The 21986-nt window shown below is 47.5% G+C and overlaps 1 protein-coding gene across 9 annotated transcripts in view; it reads right to left on the bottom strand.

Moving 5' to 3' along the window:
- Positions 1-21986, bottom strand: part of MYO19 (myosin XIX) — a 28962-nt gene that overhangs the window by 2292 nt on the left and 4684 nt on the right. For 4 of the 9 annotated variants that reach the window (XM_023522847.1, XM_023522846.1, XM_023522848.1 and 1 more), the window contains 22 exons: positions 21437-21641; positions 20945-21093; positions 19320-19433; positions 14874-15006; positions 14147-14216; positions 13493-13595; positions 12775-12871; positions 12560-12636; positions 11070-11160; positions 10489-10660; positions 10229-10351; positions 8699-8772; positions 7838-7959; positions 7529-7642; positions 7087-7263; positions 6580-6726; positions 5433-5540; positions 4430-4500; positions 3679-3782; positions 1828-1991; positions 1562-1691; positions 175-260 (listed from right to left, as the gene is read on the bottom strand). In XM_023522847.1, coding sequence (XP_023378615.1) covers positions 175-260; positions 1562-1691; positions 1828-1991; positions 3679-3782; positions 4430-4500; positions 5433-5540; positions 6580-6726; positions 7087-7263; positions 7529-7642; positions 7838-7959; positions 8699-8772; positions 10229-10351; positions 10489-10660; positions 11070-11160; positions 12560-12636; positions 12775-12871; positions 13493-13595; positions 14147-14216; positions 14874-15006; positions 19320-19433; positions 20945-21093; positions 21437-21641 — 2631 coding nt within the window. Of the gene's footprint in view, positions 1-174; positions 261-1561; positions 1692-1827; positions 1992-3678; positions 3783-4429; positions 4501-5432; positions 5541-6579; positions 6727-7086; positions 7264-7528; positions 7643-7837; positions 7960-8698; positions 8773-10228; positions 10352-10488; positions 10661-11069; positions 11161-12559; positions 12637-12774; positions 12872-13492; positions 13596-14146; positions 14217-14873; positions 15007-19319; positions 19434-20944; positions 21094-21436; positions 21642-21986 lie in introns of those variants that run through there. The other 5 variants (XM_011379420.2, XM_011379426.2, XM_023522849.1 and 2 more) reach the window with 5 other exon arrangements.

Genomic DNA, 21986 nt, shown 5'->3' with positions numbered 1-21986 from the left:
GTTGCTTATGCTATTCTACCATGTTACAACCACTCTGCAGTGTAACTGGTGTCATGCCCATTTCATACATGGGGAACACGAGGCCACCCATTTTGCAGTGGCAGGGCCAGCATTCCAATCCAGGTCCATCTGGTACCAAAACATGCACTGCCAACCCTTAAGTCAGATACTCACTCTCCACTTCTGCCATGCACGCTTGATGACTGTGGCAGCTGTGTGCAGCCTCTGGATGTGTCTCCGAGTTAACCAGGAACGAATGGCTAAGAGGTTTGCCCAGAAACAGTAAAATGTTCATTAGAACTATTGGTAACTTGGCTCTGCAGCAACACCAGAACTGCTGTAAAAGTTTGAAATAGGTACTTTTTCAATGAATAGTTACCTTGTGCCACTACGTAAGGTAAGGTACTTAAGTCAATATATAAAACAAAATTGGCTCTGAAAAACACCCCTCAGACTGCCCAAAGACTTGGAGGTACCTAGACATTGAAAGGACAGCTGGGAACAGAGGTACCTCCTACCTCAGGCTCAGTCTGGGACAACACCCAGGGAACAAGAGGGGTCTGAATTGTCTGCATCTTTTAAAATTTTTAATTTTTTTGGAAACCTTAATTTGCTTGCTTTATATGAATCCATGAATGACACCATACACCCACGTGCTGGTAAAGGTAATAACTCCTGGATGATACACTGTTCATGTAGCAATTTGAAATTTCAGCATTTTCTGATTCTTTTTGGTACAATCATATTGAGAAATAGGGCTATCCCATTAAATATGAATACATCTGGATTCCAGAAAACCAAAAAGTGTAGACATATAAAAGTCACCTGTTAGCTCACCAACCCAGATAGTTCTATAGTATTTCCTTACACAATTTTTTCATGCTTATACACAACAGAAACTCACTTTATGAAAGCGGCATCACCCTTGATGATATAGTTTGGCATCCAGGTTTGAACATCATGGTTTTCCATTAAATTTAGAATACTCTTAAAAAGACTTCCTAGCTACATCATAAAATTATCCATGATGTACCATGACTCCACCACTGTAAGATATTTGGGCAGTTTCTGGTTTTTATTTTTAAAAATGAGGCTGCTGTGAACATGGTTCCTACATCTATCTCTTCCTTTGATGAATCAAATCTTGTCTATTTTTACCTTAAAACTCATTACAAGCCCTGAAGCCCATCAGGTAATGATTTGAGTTGTCATAAAGGGAAAGAAAGATGGTATAAACAGCTGTCCAGGTCTGAGAGGAGAGTTAAGGGCAACTTTTTAACCTCTACTACCAATAGAGCACCCTTATTTGTGACCTGGTTTCCACTGAATTGGAGAGAATTCTTGAGTAAGGTAGACAGGAGTGTTGAATCCCAGCATACCATAGGGATGTGCGACCAACGTCTTGAGGCTGGGACACTTGTCACCTTTGGTATATGGGGACTCAAGGAGCAGGGTTTCAAAGGAAACATCTTGGGGTGTGTATGTAATCGCTGATAGCGGCTGCACCTAGGCCTACCTGCTGGCAGGGACGAGGGCCGTGTGCCCAAGGCCCCACTCCTACCTGCCTGGATGAGCACGGCGGCCTGCCTCTGCCTCTCCTGCTTTCGGTGCCGATATCGCCTCCAGCCACCCTGGATGCAGCGGGCACACTGCTCCAGCACCTGGGCACGCCCACGTTCCAGAACCTCCAGCTGGGAGAAGGGGCAAACACTGAGGTCCTCACCTTAGCCTCTCCTCCCCCTGCCCTGAGGAGGGCCCAGACCCTGTCCTGCTGAGAGCACACAACTGGCTTCTGTGATCTCCGCTCCTCATCCCAAACCAGATTACCGTGGAGTCAGTCATGAACACCTTGGTCTTGCCGCAGTGCACGGAAGCTGGCATGGCCTCAGCTGGGTCACCAGGTGTGGCTGCCTGAGTTAGAGCTGGCAGAGTGTGGAGGATGTCCTGGAGTAGAGGTTGCAGCATAGCCTCCTTGGCATGTGGAGACCATCCTAGGGGATGGGAGACAGAGGTCCTATCAGTGCTTTGTAATCCACACTTCTGTGGCCTTAAACTGGTTCTGGACTCCCCAATTCCACAGGCATCTTTCCTATTCTTGCCCCTTACCATTTCTGGGGGAGACCAGAGGCAGCCCCTCTATTGTCCCTCAGGTCTCTGGCTGTTCTGAGGAGTCTGGGAATCCCACTGTGGCTGGCTGTGCCCTGGACTGGCCTCCAGCCTCTATTCCTGTGGATCCCTTTTGGCAGGGTGGCAAAGGGCACTTGGTGCCTGGACTCCAAGCCAGAATCCCAGGCTGCTCAGCCAGCATTTGTTTCCAAGGCCCCACATGGTGAGAGCCAAACAGGGCAGCCAGGCCAGCCCCTCCACCCGACCCCTTAGTCGCCACCACAGATGGGAAAAGGGAGAACAACTGCCAGGCCCGTGGTGGCCCAGCAGTCCCCCTGCAGGTCCTGCATCTCACAGGGCTGATTCCTGTAGAGGGAGGATTTACCTGAGGATTCTGACCACCTTTAGCTGCCCAGTGCCTCTCTGGAGACAGGCTGCCAAAGAAGATGCCGCAGACGAGAAATGGCAGCAAAATCAACCAGGGGTCAGGGGACTTGGCAAGAGAAACAGAGCAGTAGAGCAGATCATGGAGAGCAGAGGAGAAAGAGAGGTAGGGAGAAAAGATGAAAGTGACAAAACTGTCCAAGAGAGGAGAAAAACAAAGCAGGATTGTCCCAGCTGGGTCTAGTGGGCCCCAAGGTACAGATATGCAAGTGGGGAAGCAGCTGCCACTGGGTTGGGGTCCTACTGGGTGGGTGCCTTGCACCCCATCTGTTCTCTTTTCCCTCCACCAGTGCCAGGGGCTTACCACTCACTCCCACAGCCTTGGTGACAGCCACATTTCCACAACCTCCAAATCAAGGCTGCAGGCCAGATCTTTCCCTTGAGATGAAAGCTTGCCCAGTGCCCTGTCAGGGCTCAGCAGCTTCCCAGACCTCTCTTTCCCACTAGCGGGCAGGCATGGTTAATAATTTTCATAATTTTAATTAATTTTCTCCTTTCCTCTTTCTCTATATCTAATCAGATGCTTGGCCAATCTAACTTCTTCCCAACATTTCCTGGCTCTGCCCACATCTCTAGCTTCTTTCTACTCTGGCCAGTTTAACAGCCATGGCCTGCTACAGTGGTCTCCAGAAAGCATCAGGTTGACATCACTCCTTTCTTCCCTAGAAGTGCCTCCCACCTACCCAGAGAATAAAGTCTTGCTCCCCACCTGTCACCTGAGCCTCACCTCTCACCGTTATCTGCCCTTAGGAGCTGAAAACAGTGAATGTCCTATTGTTCCTCACACCTCAGCACTATCTCCTTTGTGCAGGCCTCTGTTCAGATTACTTCTGTCATGTGGAATGCCCTTCGCCTGGCTAATCCCATCTGTCCTCAGACACCACTCCTTCAGGAAGCCTTCCCCCATTTCTATCTCTCCAGCACCAGTCACAGCGTGCTGTTCCTAGCTTTGCCTTTCCCCACTGTTTAATTATCTTTTTTTGAGTCTGTTTCCCTATTGAAGCAAGAACCACAAAGGCAAATCTGTTTTATTCACCTCTGAACCCACGCCTCCTAGCCCTGAGATGGCCCAAGGTAGGTGCTCAGTAGACTGGTTGAACAAACGACTAACCAATGGACTCCACGCACCTGAGTGCCCTTCATCAGGAAATGGACTGTAGGGGCCAGGGGATGTATGAGGATGGAGCCTTCTCAGTAATCCATATCGTTCCACGAAGTTCTGATGAGAGACGCTGGAAGACAAAGTAGGTGGAAGAAGAAAATGGAAGTGACTTTATCTGTGAGCCAGGCACAGCATTTGGGGTGCCACAGTTACTATATTTAATCTGGTCAACAACCCAGTGAGGTATCGCACTGACTGTGCCCACGGAATGGATGAGGTGGTCATTTTGGAGAGATTACTAGGATCACTCAGCCAGAAGCCTGCAGAGACTTTTTTAAACTGGGTCTGCACTTCTTGTGGCCTTGGTCTACCAAAACAAAGTGTTTTGGCCTTTTTACAGCCTACCTCCTTCCAAAGGGCTGTGCAGGCCTCTCCCTGGACAACTGGATCATTCCTACCTCACACTCACGTTCAGCCATGTCTCCCACCCATCCTCTCTGACTCCGCAGCCTCCTTCATTTCCTCCTGATTTCTTTGCTCCCCTTCACAGCAATGCTTCTCTAAACAGCTGGTGATGTGATATCCTCCAAGTCTTCCTCCTCCAAGTCTGGCTTCTGTTCCCAGTACTACACCAACTGTCACAGCCATCAGCAAACACCATGCCACCCTGTGTCAGTGCTCTGAACGGCCTCTGGGCAGCAGGTGCCCAGCTGACCCCTCTCTCTTGTAGAGCATCCTGGCATTGGCCATGCCCCTTGCAGTGATTGGCCCACTCACCGGATGGGGAAGCCTGCGGCACTGATGTGGATGGTCTCCACGAGGCCACAGGCCTCCAGCTGGCTCAGGACCTGCAAGGGTGGGGAGACAGGGTGGGCACCTGCACTACGGGGCTAGCAGGCTAGAAATGCCACTCCTGTGGCCCTGCCAGTGTGCACCTGCAGGCTCTCCTGAGGCTTAGATGATGGAGATATAATCTTTGGGGCAGTGAGAAATCAAGGGACCTCAAAAAATATCTCCCTGCTAAAAAGGGTCTCTGTGGCCCCAGGTCCCTCTACTGATGCATGATTTCTGATACAGCTGAGGCAGGTACTGGTCCTGGCTCTGTCTCATCACTCCCAGAAGGTAGAAGCTCTCTGCCTCATAATGCAGCTCAACCCAATTTCTATTTTTTATTTTATTTTTTGCAGGCAATCAAGTGAGTCATGGCTGAGAGGCAGGGGAAGTTATATTGTGAAGATTCTTCTAGGACCTGAACCAAGTCTTTACCACAGAATGCTCCTGGCTGTAAACCCTACCGGTTGACTGTGGGACATTCCCCAGCATTGTCCAGTACTCACACATCATCTACATGCCTTGGAGCCCAGTACCCTGAGCAATGGGCAACTGCTGGTCACAGAGTGCTTTTGGGTAAATTCAAAACAAAACAAAACTATACCTCTAGTCAGAAACAGCCACATTGTGCATGAAACAAACTTTCAGTTAATCACAAAAGACACCCATTCCTCTGGGCAGCTTCAGTCTCTCATCAGGGCACATGGCTTGGTGAGCAGACAGCAAGATGCACTAGAGCCTCTACTTGCCTACTTGGCTGGGTCACTGTGCAGTGCACGGACCTCAAAGCCACACGACTGTCCTGCCAGAGCTGGGGAGACGAAACCTCCCTAACATCAGGCCCAGCCTTAGAGACTCCCTCTGGTCACTCTATTTGGAGTAGCTGTCCTGCTTCACCCCTCCAGGGCCTTGGCCAGATGCAAAGCAGCTTTGGCCCAGTGTGAATTACCTCCTCCAGGAGGAAGGTCTGTGCCTGACCCTGACTATTGGGCTTGATGCAGCGAATGTAGTGGGGCGTGGTGCCGTGCAGGACCTGCAGAAGCTGCTCCAGGGAGGCCTGCAGAGGGGAGAGAGCGTGGAGTCAGGCAGGGATTGGAGCTGGGCCCTCGTTAGGAACTGCATCAAACACCTCCAGCAGCTCTCCCAGCCTTGAGACCAGGATCCTCATGTGCCCTGGGATGACTACTAGAGGCTCTTGCTGAGTGTGCCCAAAGTCAGCTCTTCTCTTGACCTACCACTGCTCCTTACCTCTGCCTCCAGGGACTGTTCTTGACCTGTGACCCTCCATCTGATAGGTCTCCCTATATCTGGTCTCAGCCTCTCCCCAACCCCCACCTACCCTCCTCACCAGAGCAATCTTCCTAGAAGAGAACAATCTCAGGATCCTGTGCCATTTATTCAGGCAGTGGCTGTTATTAAGACTGTCCTGTGTGTAGGATGCTGTAACTGGGGCTATGACATGGGCAGTCTGCTGCTATCTCAGAGCTGGGGGTCTAACAAACTACACATACATTGGGTGGGCACCCTCCATGGTGTGTCTGAGGCTGGGCAGGGACATGTTAATCAAACCTGGGATCTTCTAGGTGCCTCCTCGAGGAGGTGATAATAACACAGAGGTTTGAAGAATGAGAAGGAATAAACAAAAGAGGTGTTGGAGGGTAGGAGTAAGAGTGGAGTTGAAGGGGCCATGGTGAGGGGCAGAATGTGCAAGGGCTGAGATATAGTAGTAAGCACAAGATACTAGAGAAGGTGACAAATCTGCTCTACATGAGGGCAGAGTTTGAGTAGAAAGCTGGGGAACTGGGAATGGAGATTCATATAACCATTGCTCTTCCACAATCCCCCTATCGGCAGTGGGTGAGAAACCCCACTGTGCCATCTACAGGCCCCTAGGCTCCCCGTCATGTCAATTATACTGATAGTCTATTTGTCTGTTTCCTGTCTCTTCTACACGGGACTATTAGCTCCATGTGGACCTGGATCACGTATACCTGACTCATCAGTGCTCCCCCAGGAAACAGCATCAGGTGGTTGGTAAACATGATGTTGATGAGTGAACCAAGTACTTCACGTCAGGTCAACACCACCAGACCCACCTTGAACTTGGACACCACAGTTAATACAGGGGTCCTGCTCTGGCTAGAGGGCTCTTCTTGGGACTTCTCTTCAGTAGGAAACAGCACCTTGAGCAGGGGGTCCTGGGATTGCTGCAGGAGCCTGGTCAGCTCAGGGGGTATGGGGTCCTATTGGGAAAGGACAAGGGTGGCAGGTAAAGGCAGGTGGTGTCAAACAGGGCTGTCCATGGGCTTGCCACCCTGCTCACCCAGGCCCCAGAGGGGCTTCCAGGAGAGGGCAGGGCACAAGTCCAAGAGGTAAGCTGGTCCACTGGATGCCTAGAAACCAGGAGACCCAGTGTGACATGGGTTATTTCTGGGCAGGTCATGCCTGTTTAGAAGAGACCTTAGGCAAATGGGCCCAAGAGGTGACCTTGGATTCTGGGAGGATGTTCGGAAGAGAGGATGCACAATAGGAAGCTACCAGGTATGGCAGCAGCAACTCAGTGTCGTTTCACGCAGGCCCCCAGGGCTGTGGCCCAGCCTCACCTTGTTCTTCTCTACCAGGCCTGCGGTGTAGTACCGCACAGGCCCCGCATAATGCACCACAATGAAGCTGGGCTCCCGGCTGAGCTTGTTGTGGCCCAGGCAGGGGCTGCCTGCCAGGGCACTCTCAATGCGTGTCTGGAGCTGGGCTGCACTGCTTGGCCGGTTAAGGCGGCATTCCTGTGTGGGACAGGATGGGCAATCAGTCACAAAAGTGAGAGGGGCTCAACACAACCCTGAGAGTCCCCACCCCATGGCCCCTGTGGCAGCAAAGTTGTTACACAGGCATCACAGTGACCCTGAGAGGGAAGGAGTATAGGGATCAGCAAATCCATTTGGAAGATGGGGTGACAGAGGCACAGAGAGGGCACAGGATAGTCTTCAAGACCCCAGGAAAGCCTGAAGCCCAACTCTGGTGCTCAGCACACTAGCTGACCCTCCTTACCTCATTTATCAGGGAGCAGATGCTGATGGGGCTCCCCTCGATGAGATCCAGACATGTCTGGTTGTCTTGGTAGTTGACAAATGACCACTCCAGGCCCTCAACTGTGTATTCCTCCTAGCGGGAAGGGGTGGGAGGAAAAGGCAGCTATAGTCTGAGGCTTAGAAGGGACATCCCACGGCCGGCCTTGGCACCACGGCATATTCCAGAATGACATCAAAGGAGCAACTAAAAGCTCCTGGTCAGGTCCTGGGGGTCCAGGAAGATACAGAGGATGCAGGAGAAGGACTGCCCCACCCTGCCGCGCCTCACCTGCTGAGCCCTTAGGTAGTGAGCCACGAAGTGCTGTTGTAACTTCTCATTGGCATAGTTGATGCACAACTGTTCCAGGCTGTTGTCAGGAAATGACTCAAATCCATACACATCTAGCAAGCCTAGGAAGACGGGGGAAAACCTATGAGGCTACAGCAGGGAGCAGGGGGGGTGCGGGGGGGGGGCGGGACCACAGGAGCCCTGGGTGGCCCAAGGTGAAGCCTCATCCTTGGCAGCCTGGGGATGAGGCTGAGTGAGCATGACACCCTACCCCAGGGTTCCCATCTCTCCCTCACACCCTCTCAGAACTCAGAGCAGGAAAAAAGGCCAAATGAGGTATGAGGGGCAGCCCAGGGCACGGGGTCCACTTTGGAATCTGAATCCTCTGGCCTCCACAGGCCCCTCCTATGAGGGAACCAGGTCCCAGGGAACGTTTCCTGTGTCCAATCCAATTTCAAGGGCCTGGGTCTCAGCAGCCCAGCTGTTGTCTAGAATTCCACCATTCTGTGAATAAAATTTACTGGTGCCTTTGAACTTTACTTCCTCCCCTACCTGACTATCCCACCCAGGTTCCAACAATGTTATTGTGTCCCCCAAGTCCCTTCCAATCTAGCTCTTTCACTTATCCCCACTATTCTCCTGAGACCGGAGCTGGGTCTCTGGGATAGAAGAGGCGCTATCTGAGGATGGGTCAGATGTGGGCACTGGAGAGCAGAGATGTCTTCGCCCAAACACTGGAGAGTGGATGAGAAGATGGGGGTGCAGAGAAGGGAAAGGAGTTGTCTGCAGTCACATAGTGGACCCGGGGCTCCCCTGTTCTTTTTCTGAAGGCATGCTCCCAGCAGAGAGAGCCCCTGCTACCTATGAAAGTGGTCCAGGAGTTGGGTTCTGCACAGATGCTGCTGTTGATCACGGATACCAGCCAGTCAAACAGCCTGTTGGGCGGAGGGGGGGAAGAGTGGACTCTGGTGAGAGTGGTCAGGTTGAGCCTGAGGGCTGGCAAAAGTGCTGCTCCAGCCAGAGTGCCACACCCTGGAGAGCCTGACAAGTCAAGGGCTAAATCTTTTCCTCTGGTTTCCAGCCCAGCCTATCTTGACCTACTACAAATGTGAGCTACAGTCATGCATATTCCCAGGTACACATAAAGCTGCCTTGTCCTCTTAGCAAGACTGAGCATAGGGCCAACTAGACTCCGGGGCTAGACAGGGAGTGGTCCACCTCAGTCACATGACCCAAAACCCAGCTGATGTCTTAACTAGAAGGGACAGGGCGGGCCTGGGTGGGATTTGTAAAGAACTGAGTTCACTGGACTCTCCTGAAAGACTCAACCCGTGGAGGCCAGAGCTCAAGTCCTGTCATATTCCCCAAATGGGTCCAGCACAAGTGGGTCCCAAGTCACCTGGAGCCACAGTGATACCCTGTACTCTGGAACCACCTCCACTCTAAGAAGATGGGGTAGTTACTGTACAACATGACACTACATAAACACTATTGAGAGTTTTTCTCCTTATAGTTTTTCTTAAAGTAATTGCTTTGCAAGTTTTTTTCAGCTCAGTAAATAGTTTCTGTTTTCACAACAGGGGCTTCAAATACTCATTTGAAGTACTAAAAACAAGTGACCTAGTGATATAATGACCTGATGTTTACTGTATAAAAAATGTTCTATGACTAGAGGCTCACCCTATGATTGTCATGCTTTATCTGCTCATTTTGCAGTCACTTGATGCAAAGGCTTTAAAAATCTTTGGCCTGAAATTCTGACCTGAAATTAGCTTTGAGGCAGTGGAAACTGAGTCCCCTGCTGAACTGGGTTCAGTCTGGGCCCAGCTGCCCTGGGCCATTTTCAACTCAGAGGATTTTAAACCCTCAGCAGTGCTTCTCAGGCTCTGGGCTCTTTGGGATGTTAATGAAAGCAGAGGGACCCTCTCCTCACATGCCCAAGTTCCCATAAGCACATGCACATTAATACACACACATGTTCTATCCCATAATTTCAAAGATTTCTGGGCCCCCTGACAGCCTTACATGGCACCCTGAAGGTTCTCAGAACCCAGGGTAAGAAACCACCCTTAACCATATGGCCAGAGGGTGGAGATGCCCATATAACCCACCAGGAAAAGGCCAGGATCTCCACCCTCACCCTGTTTGGGTTCTCGCTTGCTGCACGTTATGCTAGCCAAGACCTGGATTGAGCTTCTGGCTCTACCACCATCTATCGCATTCCCCAGGTGACTACAAAGAACTGAAGTACAAAGGCACGTGGAGACAGAGGAGCCTATTTACCCTCGGGTCTGAACGTGGAAAGGCCCTAGATCACCTTTGGGGCCTGCCTTTCAGAGAGCTAGGCAGGCTTTCCTCATTTATCACCAAGGTCAAGGCAGGCTCCTGTACCTTAACAATGAGCTGAATCTAGGCCAGGCTGTGGCAACTTGCCCACGCAGAGTACTCTGGAATTGAGGCCAAGGGCCTTGCTCTGGAAAAACCCAGGAACCACTCCCTGCTATCCTCAAGGGTCTGGGGAACAGAGAGGGAAACCTGTCTCCTTTACCTGGCAGCCCTACCCCTGGGCTTGGGCCGAGTGAACGACAGTGTCCAGTTCAACTCTGGATAGGGGGAGAACTTGGGAGAAGGGCAGGGCACAGAGTGCTCACCGTGCATAGACCAGTTTGGCCAGACAGTCTCTGCGGGTGTCACACTCAGCTTGGGAGCAGGGCTTCCGGAACACCTGCTGCTGCCTGCCTGCCCTGATGGTTCTAATCTGCAGTGTTTCCAGCAGTGGGTCTTCTGGGAGACACAGCAGTGAGGCCAATGTCCTGACAGAACCTAGGAGGGACAAATCACCTTCCATCCAAACAGCCCTCTTCACAAGGCATAACGAAGTCACTGTAGTGGAACGACGACCCACTCAAATGAACAGAAAAACCTAGGTTCTGGTGAGTAAAGAGACTTGCCAGAGGCAGGACTTGAACCTAGGACTTGTGTCCCAGTGCATACTGCTGTATGTGGGACAAATCACTTTATAGACCCTCCGACTATTACTTGCTTATCTATAAAATGGGGATGATGCTGCCTGCCTTACCAGAGACTGAGTGAGGAGTAACTTATCTAGGACAGGGCCCTACAGCTGATAGTTTAATCAAGGGTATCGACTCCAAATTTTACCCTCTGGCCTCCCATCCAATCCCACCAATGTTGGCTCCCTGGGTATGCGAATAAAGCCCCTTGCCCTCACACTTGGCATCATCCATCAGCTGGCAGGGCTGAGCTTCGTCTGAAGAGTCAGCAAACCGGACGTTGCCGAGGTGCAGCAGTCCAGCTAGGACCTAAAGGGATAGCAGAAAGAAGACATAAAGTGGGCAGCTTCTCAACAGCTGGAGCCTAGCCCGGGAGGGGCTGCTCTCCTGCTGAATATAATCGTTAACAGAATAGCAGCAGCTCCCAATTACTGCCTACTTATTACATGACTTTGTCAGATATGATTCTATTCACATTACAAACAAGAGTTTGATCTTTTCAACATCCGTTGAGGCATGTGTCCTGATGATGCCCATGACAGAGACGAGAAGGGGAGAGGTTAAATGAGAACCCAGTTAGTCTGACTTCTAATGCCTCCCAGGGCAGCCAGTGTGGGACATACTCCTGCTACTTGTAGAGCAGGCTTACTTCTGTATGGCTTGTGGGGCTTGGCTCAGGCTTCCTTTGGCCCTTTCTCAGCATTGTTGGGCTCTGAGAGCACAGCCCTGGGGGAGGATCTGTAACCTTGGTTTCTACAGTGAGGGCCCTCTTGGCCTTAACAATCCACGTGAATGAGCGCTCTGGGGCTGTAGAAAGAAGCCTGCTGTGCCCAATGGGCAGTGTGGCTGGAGCAGAGGGTCATGCCATCCCCAAGCCAGCACTCCTGTCCAGACTCCTAGTGTTGTCCACTTGTGCTGTCCCTCTGGCCAACTGCTTCCCTGGCGGTGCCCATACTGGCCATGATCCCCTCTCTGCCTGAGCAGCCCCCATCTGGAGGTAGAGGTCACTTTCTACTGCACTGCCATCTCCCCACAGTGGCTTTCCTGTCTCTGCCGCCAGCATATCCTATCTACACTCTCCTGTTGTTCTGGTGGGTGAGGAAGTGAGTGGGCAGGGAGGTAGTCAATAAAGAAGGATGGGAGAATGGAGGCCCCTACGGGGAGTGAGGAGCCCCAACTCACCTGGCTTAGCACTATGTCCTGAGAGGAGCGGAGGAGGGTGGGAAATCAGAATTGCTACGTCTGGTACTAACTCTATCTATATCACTTAGTGGCTTAGTGGTGTCTGACCTTGGGCAGGTCCCTTTACCTCTCTAGTTTTCTCAAGCTTAAAATGAGAATAATCTCCAAACACAAAGGACTGCTAAAAAAACCAAGTGAGTTAAGATGTGTAAACATGATTTTTAAATTTTAACATACTAGACAAATATGTGCAGCATTATTTCTCTATTCTGATTATTGCAGTAATAGCGGACGCAGGCACCTTGCCTTCTGAGCTCTGTCAATCACTGTGCTGTTCTGTACTAGCACAGGGTTCCACCCTTTGTCCAGACTCAGTCACGCACAGGGGTTGTGGCCCCCTTGGAGACTGCACAGTGGGGCCCAAAGTCTTAGATCCTTGGGAAAAGAGACAAGTTCAGAGAAGGGCCCTATGAAGGGGCTGCCCATCACCTCTGCCAAATATAAGTGCCATGGCTTTCCTTCTGACCTTAAAGATGTTGTTCTGGGTGGGGGTGTCAATGCCCAAATGAAGCATGGCCTCTCTGGTCACCTCGAAACAATCCTCTGAAAAGGAAACCAGTAACAGTCCAGTGTCAAGAACAGAGGTCGGCAGGGGCAGTGAGGGGAAGGAGGGAGGCCCTGAGCAGAAGGTGGGTGGGTGCTGTTGGGCCAGCCCAGGGTGCTAGGTAAGGCTTCCCCTACCTTCCAAGGTCCTCTCTGGGTTGGGCAGCCAGGAGAAGGTGGCCCCCTCGGGGAGGTGCCACTGGAGCCTCTCCTCCACGCTGGCTCCTTTGCAAATCTGTGAGAGGGGGTACAGATGGCTGAGCAGGGGGTGAGAGGGAAGCCCAGGACTGCACAGGCCTGGGGTTGGGATGAGAGGAGTGAGAAACAGTCACAACATCACAAGACTGTGAGGTCCTTCTAGAGTGCCCAGGGCAGACATGGAGGCAAAAGTAGCAGCAAATAGTTCGGGATGTTAACTTGATGCAAAACACCCTGCTGAGGGGGCCTGTGGTCTGACGAGGAAAGCAAAACTCCTGTCTGGGGAGCCCCCAGTCCCAATATTAGAGCAGGGAGACATACTATCCATGCCTTGGGGGACCCCCAGTTTGATGGAAGAGGAACAGCTCCAAGGAAGTCCTCATTCTGTTGATGGAGACAGCTGCCATTCTAAGGAGAGTCCTCAGTACCTCAGTACCTCTGATTGAGGGTGTTAAACACATCATCATGCCAAAACCATCCTGGGAACCAAGGACCAGCATGAGGCAGTGTTGCAGAGTTTGTAGGAATAAGCGATGGCATCACTGAAAGCCAGGTGAAGAGGCAGGCATGAGGCATTGTGGGGAGGGTGGGCAGGAAAGAGAGGCAGACTCATCTTTGCCCTGCATCTGGGTAGCTGTGGACCCCACCTGGCACAGACCTGGTAGAAGATGTGGAAGTTCCTCTCACTGGACGCCTGGCAGGCCACTCGAGTTTTCTCCAGGAGGTAGGTCTGGACTGCGGCTCCGGTCATCTGCTGGGCCCTGGGCACAAGCAGGCCAGAGCCCATTAGTTACCCACTAATTCCATAACCATTTATGTGTCAGACCACAACCTTGCAATGCCCCCAAGCTCTTCAACTTATCCAATGGGGTTCATGAGGACTAGGGACCACTCAATAGGTACTTGGGGGTTCTGGGACATTTTCTTGCGAGCAGCTCAGGTGGGTGGGGACAAGGCTTTAGTACATTTTGCCTCATCCCAAGGCAGGAGCAGAAGCCCCAGCTTCAAGCTCAGAGGTGTGGCCTAGAGAGGGAGCTGTTTAACTACGAGTTCCCAAGCAATGGTAGAAGTCAGAAGGAATACAGAGGAGGTGACAAGTACACTGCCCCAGGGGCCTTCAGGCTGAAGTAGTTATAGTTCTTTTGGTTCAAAGCTCAACCTTGGGGTTCATTGCACCTAACGAATCCCCACGTACGTGCATGCCAGGAGGTACAGGGTTCTGCCCACAGGGGTGGCACAGGCTGGAGACTGCCCAGCCACTTGCAAACTCCTTGCCCACCCTCCCTTCAACCAGGGTGGCAGCAGCAATTACCTGTTCAGCTGGAGCTGGATGAACTTCCCAAAGCGACTGCTGTTGTTATTCCTCAGCGTGCACGCATTCCCTACAGATCACACTTCTGTTTATACCACTCCCCTATGTTTATAGAATCCTTATGGGTCAAGATGGCTGCAGGTCTACTGGGGTCATGTCTCTAACCTCAAGTCACCTAAAGGCCCCTTTGTTGGTTTCCATGTCACAGAGGACACTTGGGAAAGGGCACTTGGGCTTCGGAAAGTGTGATCAGAAGAGTTAGAACTTCCTGGCAATGAACTGAAATGAGCAAGGCTAGGTAGCCAGGGGCTGTTGTCTTTAAAGAGAGAGTCAAAAACAACAACTGTCACTATTGAGTTAGACAGTAAGGCACAACATAGAGTTTTGACATGGACACTAATTGTGGTCCAACCTTAGACAACTCCCCTTCTTCTCTGAACTATCAGGAAATTGTATGGAAGGACAGGACTTGGACTAGGTGAGCAACAAAGTCCTCTCCAGTATCACTGTTAAATCTGCCTAGGCTAGATGGAGGGGATGACCAAATGATGGTAACTCTACTGGAAAGAAGCTAAGGATACCTGGGAAGAGGCTGGGGGTTCAAGGCAGTGAATGATACACTCATCCTTCAATCCCCAAAGAGAGAGTCTCACTGCTCCTTTCCCTGGAAGGTGGCAATCCCAGAGGAAATGGGACTGAAGTCCTGTGCAGAGGACACTGAGCTCACCAAAAGCTTCCATGACAGGGTTGGAGTTCAAGATTCGCTGCTCGATCCTCTCTGCGATCTTGTGGCTCTCCCAGGATGTGGGTGAGGCAGCCACTACAGCATAGAACTTCATCAGGGAGCGGGATGTCCATGTCTGCAGCAGAAACAGCCCTGTGGGACCTGTGTCCAAGTTCCCTCCAACTCCTGAGCCTGCCTGAGGGAATGGTGCCCACTAGCACCCTCTTCTCCATCAGGGGCAGTACTGACCAAATGTGTGAGTGCCGAGTTAGACCATGTCTTTAGGTGAGGCACTTCCCCCCTCTGTGAAATGGGGGTACTCACTTTTCCAGAGGATGCATTTGAGAAACAAGGTGGGGCAGGGGGTGGGGCAGGCTGGAGCAGAGAAGGAACAACACGGCCTGACCTCAGCAGGTTATTCAGTGTTTCTGATGGCTTACAGTTGATATTGGTTACTCTGAGCAAAGAAGATTTTCCATGCATTTTCTTACCAAGTCTATAGGTGCAGGTGCAATTATATGTTTTCAAAATGATGAAACCGAGCCATGGGAAAATTTTAAATTTTATTAAAGATCATATATCTAGTAAATGATAGTAGGGCTCTGATTTATACCCAGGCAATCTAATTATAAAATTTCTACTGTTTTATTTTTAATCAGCTGAAATGAGATATTTTCATTTTAATTTCTAATTATTTGTTGCTAGGACATAGAAATTGATTTTTATATATTGACTCTGTATCTGTCACTTTCTTAAACTATACCTCACTACAACTTGTTACAGTAGCTTTTTTGTAAATTCTTTAGGTCTATGAAGTGGGAGATGTTCCATCTCTTTTATTTTCTCAAATAATTGTGTAGAATTAATAACATTACTTTCTTAAATACTTGGTAGAATTCACAAGTGAAGCCACTTGGGACTGGAGCTTTCTTTGTGGAAAGGTTTTAAACTATGACTTCAATTTCTTTTATAGACTTCAGGTTATATGAGCTTCAATATTTTGTATATTTCAAAATATTTCTCCATTTCATCTAAATTGTAGAATTTGTTGGAATAAAGTTGTTCATAATAATCTTTTATCAGTGTTATGATTTTTATTTAGATTGATAGTTATATCTTTTTTATTTCTAACATTGGTAGTTTGTGTCTTTTTCTGTCTTTGAATACAGGGTTATCAATTTTTTATTAATCTTTTTTAAAAAATAGCCTATTTCTCATTATTTTTGTTATCTATTTTTTTGGTTTTTCACTATTTCCTTTTTCTGCTTACTTTGGGTTTACCTTATTCTATCTCCCCCTCCCCAAATTTCTTAAGGTAGAAGCTCAGATAATTGATTTGAATTGTCTATTCTTTTCTAATATAAGCATTTAATGCTTCAGATTTCTCTGGAGGCACTGCTGTTATTTTTAAAGCATAAATTTTGACAAGTTGTGCTTTCATTTTCATTCAGTTCAACAACTTTCTAAATATCCCTTATGTTTTCATCTTTGACCCTTAGGACATTTAAAAGAATGTTTAATTTCCAAATGTTTTGGGATTTTCTATTTATTTCTAGTTCAATTCTCCTTAGGATAGAGAAGTTTGTATGATTTTAATCTTTTCAAATTGAGATTTGTTTTATGACAGAATACGTTCAACATTGGTGAATGTTCCATGTGTACCTGAAAAAAACACTCAAATTTCAAACTATAATTTTATCTATTTCTGCTTTCAATTCTATCAGTTTTTGCTTCGTGTATTTTGAAACCATTAGTAGATATATACTTCAGTATTATTTTTTCTTCTTGATGAATATACCAATTTATCATTATGAAATGTCTCATCTTACCTTAGTAACATTCCTTGTTCTAAAATCTAGTTTCTTCCATATTACCATAACTACTTCAAATTTCCTTTGATTAGTGTTGGAATAGTATATCTTTTTCCCATTTTTTTTTTTTTTACTTTGAATCTATGTCTTAATAATTATATTGGGTTTCTTAAAGATATCATGTAATTTGAGCCTTATTAAAAAAAAAAAAAGTCCAATCTGACATTTTTTGTTTTTTAATTGGAAAGTTTAGTCCATTTACATTTACTGTAATAATTACTACGGTTGGGTTTAAATCTACCATCTTTTTTCTTTTTCTTTTTTTAATGTCTACAGCACTCGGTCTTCCTAGGTGGTCTCCCATCCAAGTACTAACCCTGCTTAGCTTCTGAGATCAGATAGGATTGGGTGTGTTCAGGATGGCATGGCTGTAGACCATCTTATTTCTTTTTGATTTGTTCTTTGTGATCTTTGTTACTTTTTTTATTGCTTAAAGTTGAATTTAGTACTTTTAGATTCTATTGTATCTCCACAATAAACTGTTACCATTTTTGTTTTAGAGTAAATTATCTTTTAAAGAGATAAAATAATTTTTTACATCTCCAGTATTCTTTATTCCTTTGTATCAACCCAAATATTCACTGGGTTTCATGTTCCTTTGGCCTAAAAAACTTCCTTTAATATTTCTTGTAGTACAGATCTGCTGGCAATTAATTCCCTAACTTTTCTCTGAAAGTCTTTATTTCACTTTCATTTTTGAAAGACAGTTTTGCTAGTAATAGAATTCTAGGTTGACAGATATTTTCTTTCAGCACTTTAAAGATGTCACTCCATTATCTTTGGGCTTGCAGTTTTTGACAAGATGCCTGTTGTCATTCTTTGTTTCTCTTTACGTAATGTTTAGTTTCCTGGCTTTAAGATTTTCTCTTTACATTTGGTTTGCAGCAATCTGACTATGTGTTTAGGTGTATTCTTTGTTTCATCCAGCTTAGTGTTTCCTGAACTTCTAGGATCTGTACTTGCCATCTTTTGTTAAGTTTGTAAGATATTACTTCTGACTCATGTTCTCTTTCTCCTGGGACACCAATTACAAGTATGGTAAACAATTTGATATTGTATCACAGCTCTTGAATGCACTTTATTTTTCAATTTGGATTTCTATTGACCTACTGTCAAGTTCACTGATGTATTCTTCTGCATGTCTAGTCTGCTGATAAGCATAAAGAAACTGTTCATCATGTTTTAAATTTTTATCATTTCCATTTAAATATTTATAGTTTCCATCTCTCTGATGAAGAGATTGGAAAAATATTCTGGAGACACTGACAAGCTTGTAAGAAAAGTTACAAACACTCATGGTCCCACAAGTTTAGAAAGCTTCTTATAGTGAAGCCTCCTATACATTAACAGAGAGATTCTAATCAGTTGCTTAATGCCTTATTAAGTATGAACAGAAATTCAAGGATCATTAACTATTTGATAAAGTTCTTTTACATAAATTTTTTACATGAATGACAACAACAATCGCAGGAAAAGGAGCTAAAAGAGTTAATGTAAAGAGAAGACAAGTAAAAATCATGAAATACTCTCAAGGATAAGAGAACACACTAAACCTATGAAATAAGATGCTGGGGGAAAAACAATATTCAGAGAACAAGGAAGAAAAAAAATTCTAAATTCAAGAAAATTGAAAGGTATTTTTTAAGAGGCAAAAAAAAAAAAAAAAAAGTGAAAGGTAGAGAACATCTCCTAGAAGATAGAACAAAATGCTAAGGACAGAATAGGTGAGAAAGATATTAGACAATCAAATTCCCTATTAACAGGAGCTCCAGAAAGAGAAAACAGAGGAGATTAAATGATTAGATATAATAAAAAAAAATTTCCCCCCCAAAAAACATGAGTTTCCAAATTAAAAAGACCCACAACAAAGTATCCAGCATAGTAGGTGAAAAAAGACCATGCCAAGATCTATCACTGTGAATTTTAATACCTATGCAGAGAAAAATAAGACCCCAAAAGCTTTTGGAAAGGAAAAACAAATCACTATGGATTGGGATTCTCAACAGCAACATTCAAAATAACACATAAAAAAAAAAACTTCTAAATTTGGAAATGAAATGATTTCCAATGTGCAATTATAAAACCTAGACAACATATCAAATTTGAGGTGGAATAAACATTTTTAGATGCGCAATAATGCAAAAATTTGCCTTTCATTTACCACTTTTGTCAGGAAGCTACTAAAGGATGCGCTCCATAAAAACAAGGCAGTAAAAGAAGCAGAAACCATGGGTTCCAGCAATGGAGGATTTATTATGGGACAGAGGGTAATCTTGATCCCCAGAGTGAGGCAGAGAGCTCCCAGGTAATAGCTGTATGGCAGCAGTCCTAGGCAGCCACCAGTCCAGACTGGAGCAGATGATCTGAGAGCTCTAGGAAGGGCATTGTGGGGTGGGGGTGGGGGGGAAGACCTGATGTTCTTGCCAGTTAGATAGTCTGGAAAAGCTCTGGTGACAAGTTTGGTAATAATTTAACAATAGGCATATAGAAACTAAATGAGTGAAACAAACGACTCCCTGCCTCTCTGTTCACCCAGCCAAGTCACGAAGCTGACAGGGTGGGAAAGAGGCCCTCCTACCTTTCCAGCACCACTCTCTCCACTGACAACAATAGACTGGTTGACTGGCTCGATCAGGCTCTTGACATTTCTGTAGGTCTGTTCACCCACGGTGAAGATGTGGGGCTTCAGTTTCTGAAACATGAAGGGGTGAAAGGTCACATGAGGAAATGCCTGTCTTTAAGGAGTGGTTGATCCAATGATGGCTGAGATAGGGAGGCTTCCTCTAGAAAAATTTCCTAGATGTAACAGTGTTAGGCCCAACTGCGCCTTTACCCACTCATCTTCTCTCAGTCTGGAAGCAGTGCTGGCCTTGAACACATCATCCTCCTATCTTATCTTAATAGTTTTATTCTGCTCTTTATTATTTTACGTTATAGTACTTTGCAGTTTGCAGAGAACTTTCTTCCAAGTTACTGCCTAAGAAGTCTGTGCATTAGTTGGCTAGGTAACCCTATTTTTTAAATGAGAAATCTGAGGTTCTGAGGGGTTAAAGAACCTTTCTGAGGCCACTCAGAAAGTAAGTGCAACCATGTGATTTGAATCTCAAGGCTACTGTTCTCTTTTCCATCACCAAATGTTATCCTCAATGTGCTGGGCATCAAGCTGGGCACTGGGGAAACAGAAGGGACAGTGACATGGCTTCTGCCTTTGAGGAGGCAGACAGTTTAGATATGGGCTCTTAGGACAGACTTCACATGGATTCCACTTGGACATTTAACCACGCATGAGTTTCTGGAGGGCCAGGCCATCTGCATAATGCCTAGTCAGCCTAACACTGCCCACCCAGCAATGATCACTTGCCCACAGCTTCCTGGAGAATATATAGTTTTGGATATAGTGTCAGAATATATAGTGTCAGAGCAGTCTCTCAGTCTGCTTTTGCCCCAGTCACCTGGACTGTTACAAAGCCTCCAACTGTTCTCCCTGCTTCCTGTCTCACCTTCCTGAACACAACTTCCCCATCTTCCAGAGTAATTATCCCCACAGTAGGCTCCATTTAGTCCCACCTCCACTCCTGGTGAAGCTTTGCGAACTCTCTCTGCCTACTGTGGTGCTTCAGACCCTTCAGCACCAGCCTCAGCTTATTTCTCTTCCTACCTCATCTACTGCCTCTCTACTCAACAGCCCCCTCCCACCAGCAAGTCTGACCTTGCCTCTCCCCGAACACAACTAGTCTATTCCCTGCCTGCACCACTCCCATCCCCATCCCCATCAGAATTTACCATGTTCCTAGATGAACGTGTGCTGAATTTTCTAGGGCAATCCTTATCACATGTAATTTTATTCTTTTCCGAAAAAGTGGTTTGTTAAATACAGAAATACACTTTGTAAATCCTTTCTTATTAATAGTCACAAAAAAGAAAAAAATACTTTGTCCTATGGCCTTATTTCAGGTTCCAAACTCAGTTAAACAAATATTTATTTATCTCCTACTTTGTATCACAGTCATGTGTCCAAAATTCTTCGAGATCCTAGTGGGCAGGGCTGTGGTACCAGCAGGTTTTGAATAACTGCATGGCTGGTGAATCGATGGATAAAGACAGAGAAGCTGCAAAGAGGCCTAGGTGGGAGAGGGCTGTTGGGTAGAGAGGCAGTAGATAAGGTAGGGGAGCCCTCAGGCCCAGGAAGTAGCTGAGTCTTACCTGGGGCTGAGGAGCAGCATGGTACTCTTTCATCAGCTCTGGCAAGTAGAGCTGAGGGACGGGCTTGAAGGGGTTCAGAGCCACCAGGGTGCAGCCAGCATTGGTGTAGAATGTGTCTGCCATGTACCGGGCCTGCAAACACCTCAGGACTGAGGCAAAGGTGCCTTTAGCAAACTCTAGCTCAAAAGTAGACACAAGTACACACAGACAAACATCCACCTAACAGTGCTCCCTCTGCAATTAGCCAAGAGCCATTAGATCCCAGCAGCTCCCTGATGAATAGGCACAAGATCTAATTAAGATGAATGCCAAATCTGGAGCAAAGTCTGTGCTGAGAGCCCAGGTGCAGCTGCCAGGCAGGTCTGGAACAGCTGATCTGGCTCCAGGTCAGGAGTCCTGCCTGCCTCAGTCTGGCCAGGGGAAGCTGTGCTAAATACCTACACCATACCTCCACCCTCTTGGAGATGGCACTCTAGAGGAGGAGGCCCATACCTGTCTCTAGTGTCACAGGATTCACCTTGGTGAGGTCATCCAGCAGGTGCAATGGGGCGTCCTGGCCCAGGAACTCCTGCAAGTCTTCTCTGAGTTCTCCACCATGGGCATTGGGACCTGAACTGTGGCCATTCACCTGGGAGGGAATAACAAGGCCAGGAGAGCAGGGGCTCAGACCAGCTGGCAGCTCTGTAGAGGTGGAGGCCTGTACAGTAGAAAGACAAAAGGCCTCTAGCATCATAGTATGGTTGGGCTCAAATTTCAGATCTGCCGCTTACCAGGCCTAAGAGCCTAGGTAAGTTACTTAACCTCTCTGAACCAGCTTATTTGTAAATAAGGAAAATAAATCCAGTTCACAGGGCCATGGGGAAGAAAAGTAAGAAGAGATATACAAAGCACTTAGTGCCTGGCACACAGTATGCACTCAATAAATCAATAAGTGGTATCCCCTCTCTTATGCCTGAGCTCCAGCTTCCAGGCTGGCCAGCTACTAGCCTTACTGGGCCTGGCAGAGGTGGGGCCCATGGTGGAGGGCTGCTATAGGAATATC

Source organism: Pteropus vampyrus, unplaced genomic scaffold, assembly GCF_000151845.1.
Source record: "Pteropus vampyrus isolate Shadow unplaced genomic scaffold, Pvam_2.0 Scaffold358, whole genome shotgun sequence".
Lineage (NCBI taxonomy): Eukaryota > Metazoa > Chordata > Mammalia > Chiroptera > Pteropodidae > Pteropus > Pteropus vampyrus.
The sequence above is the reverse complement of the archived record's forward strand: the minus strand, read 5'-3'. Positions and strand labels throughout refer to the sequence as shown.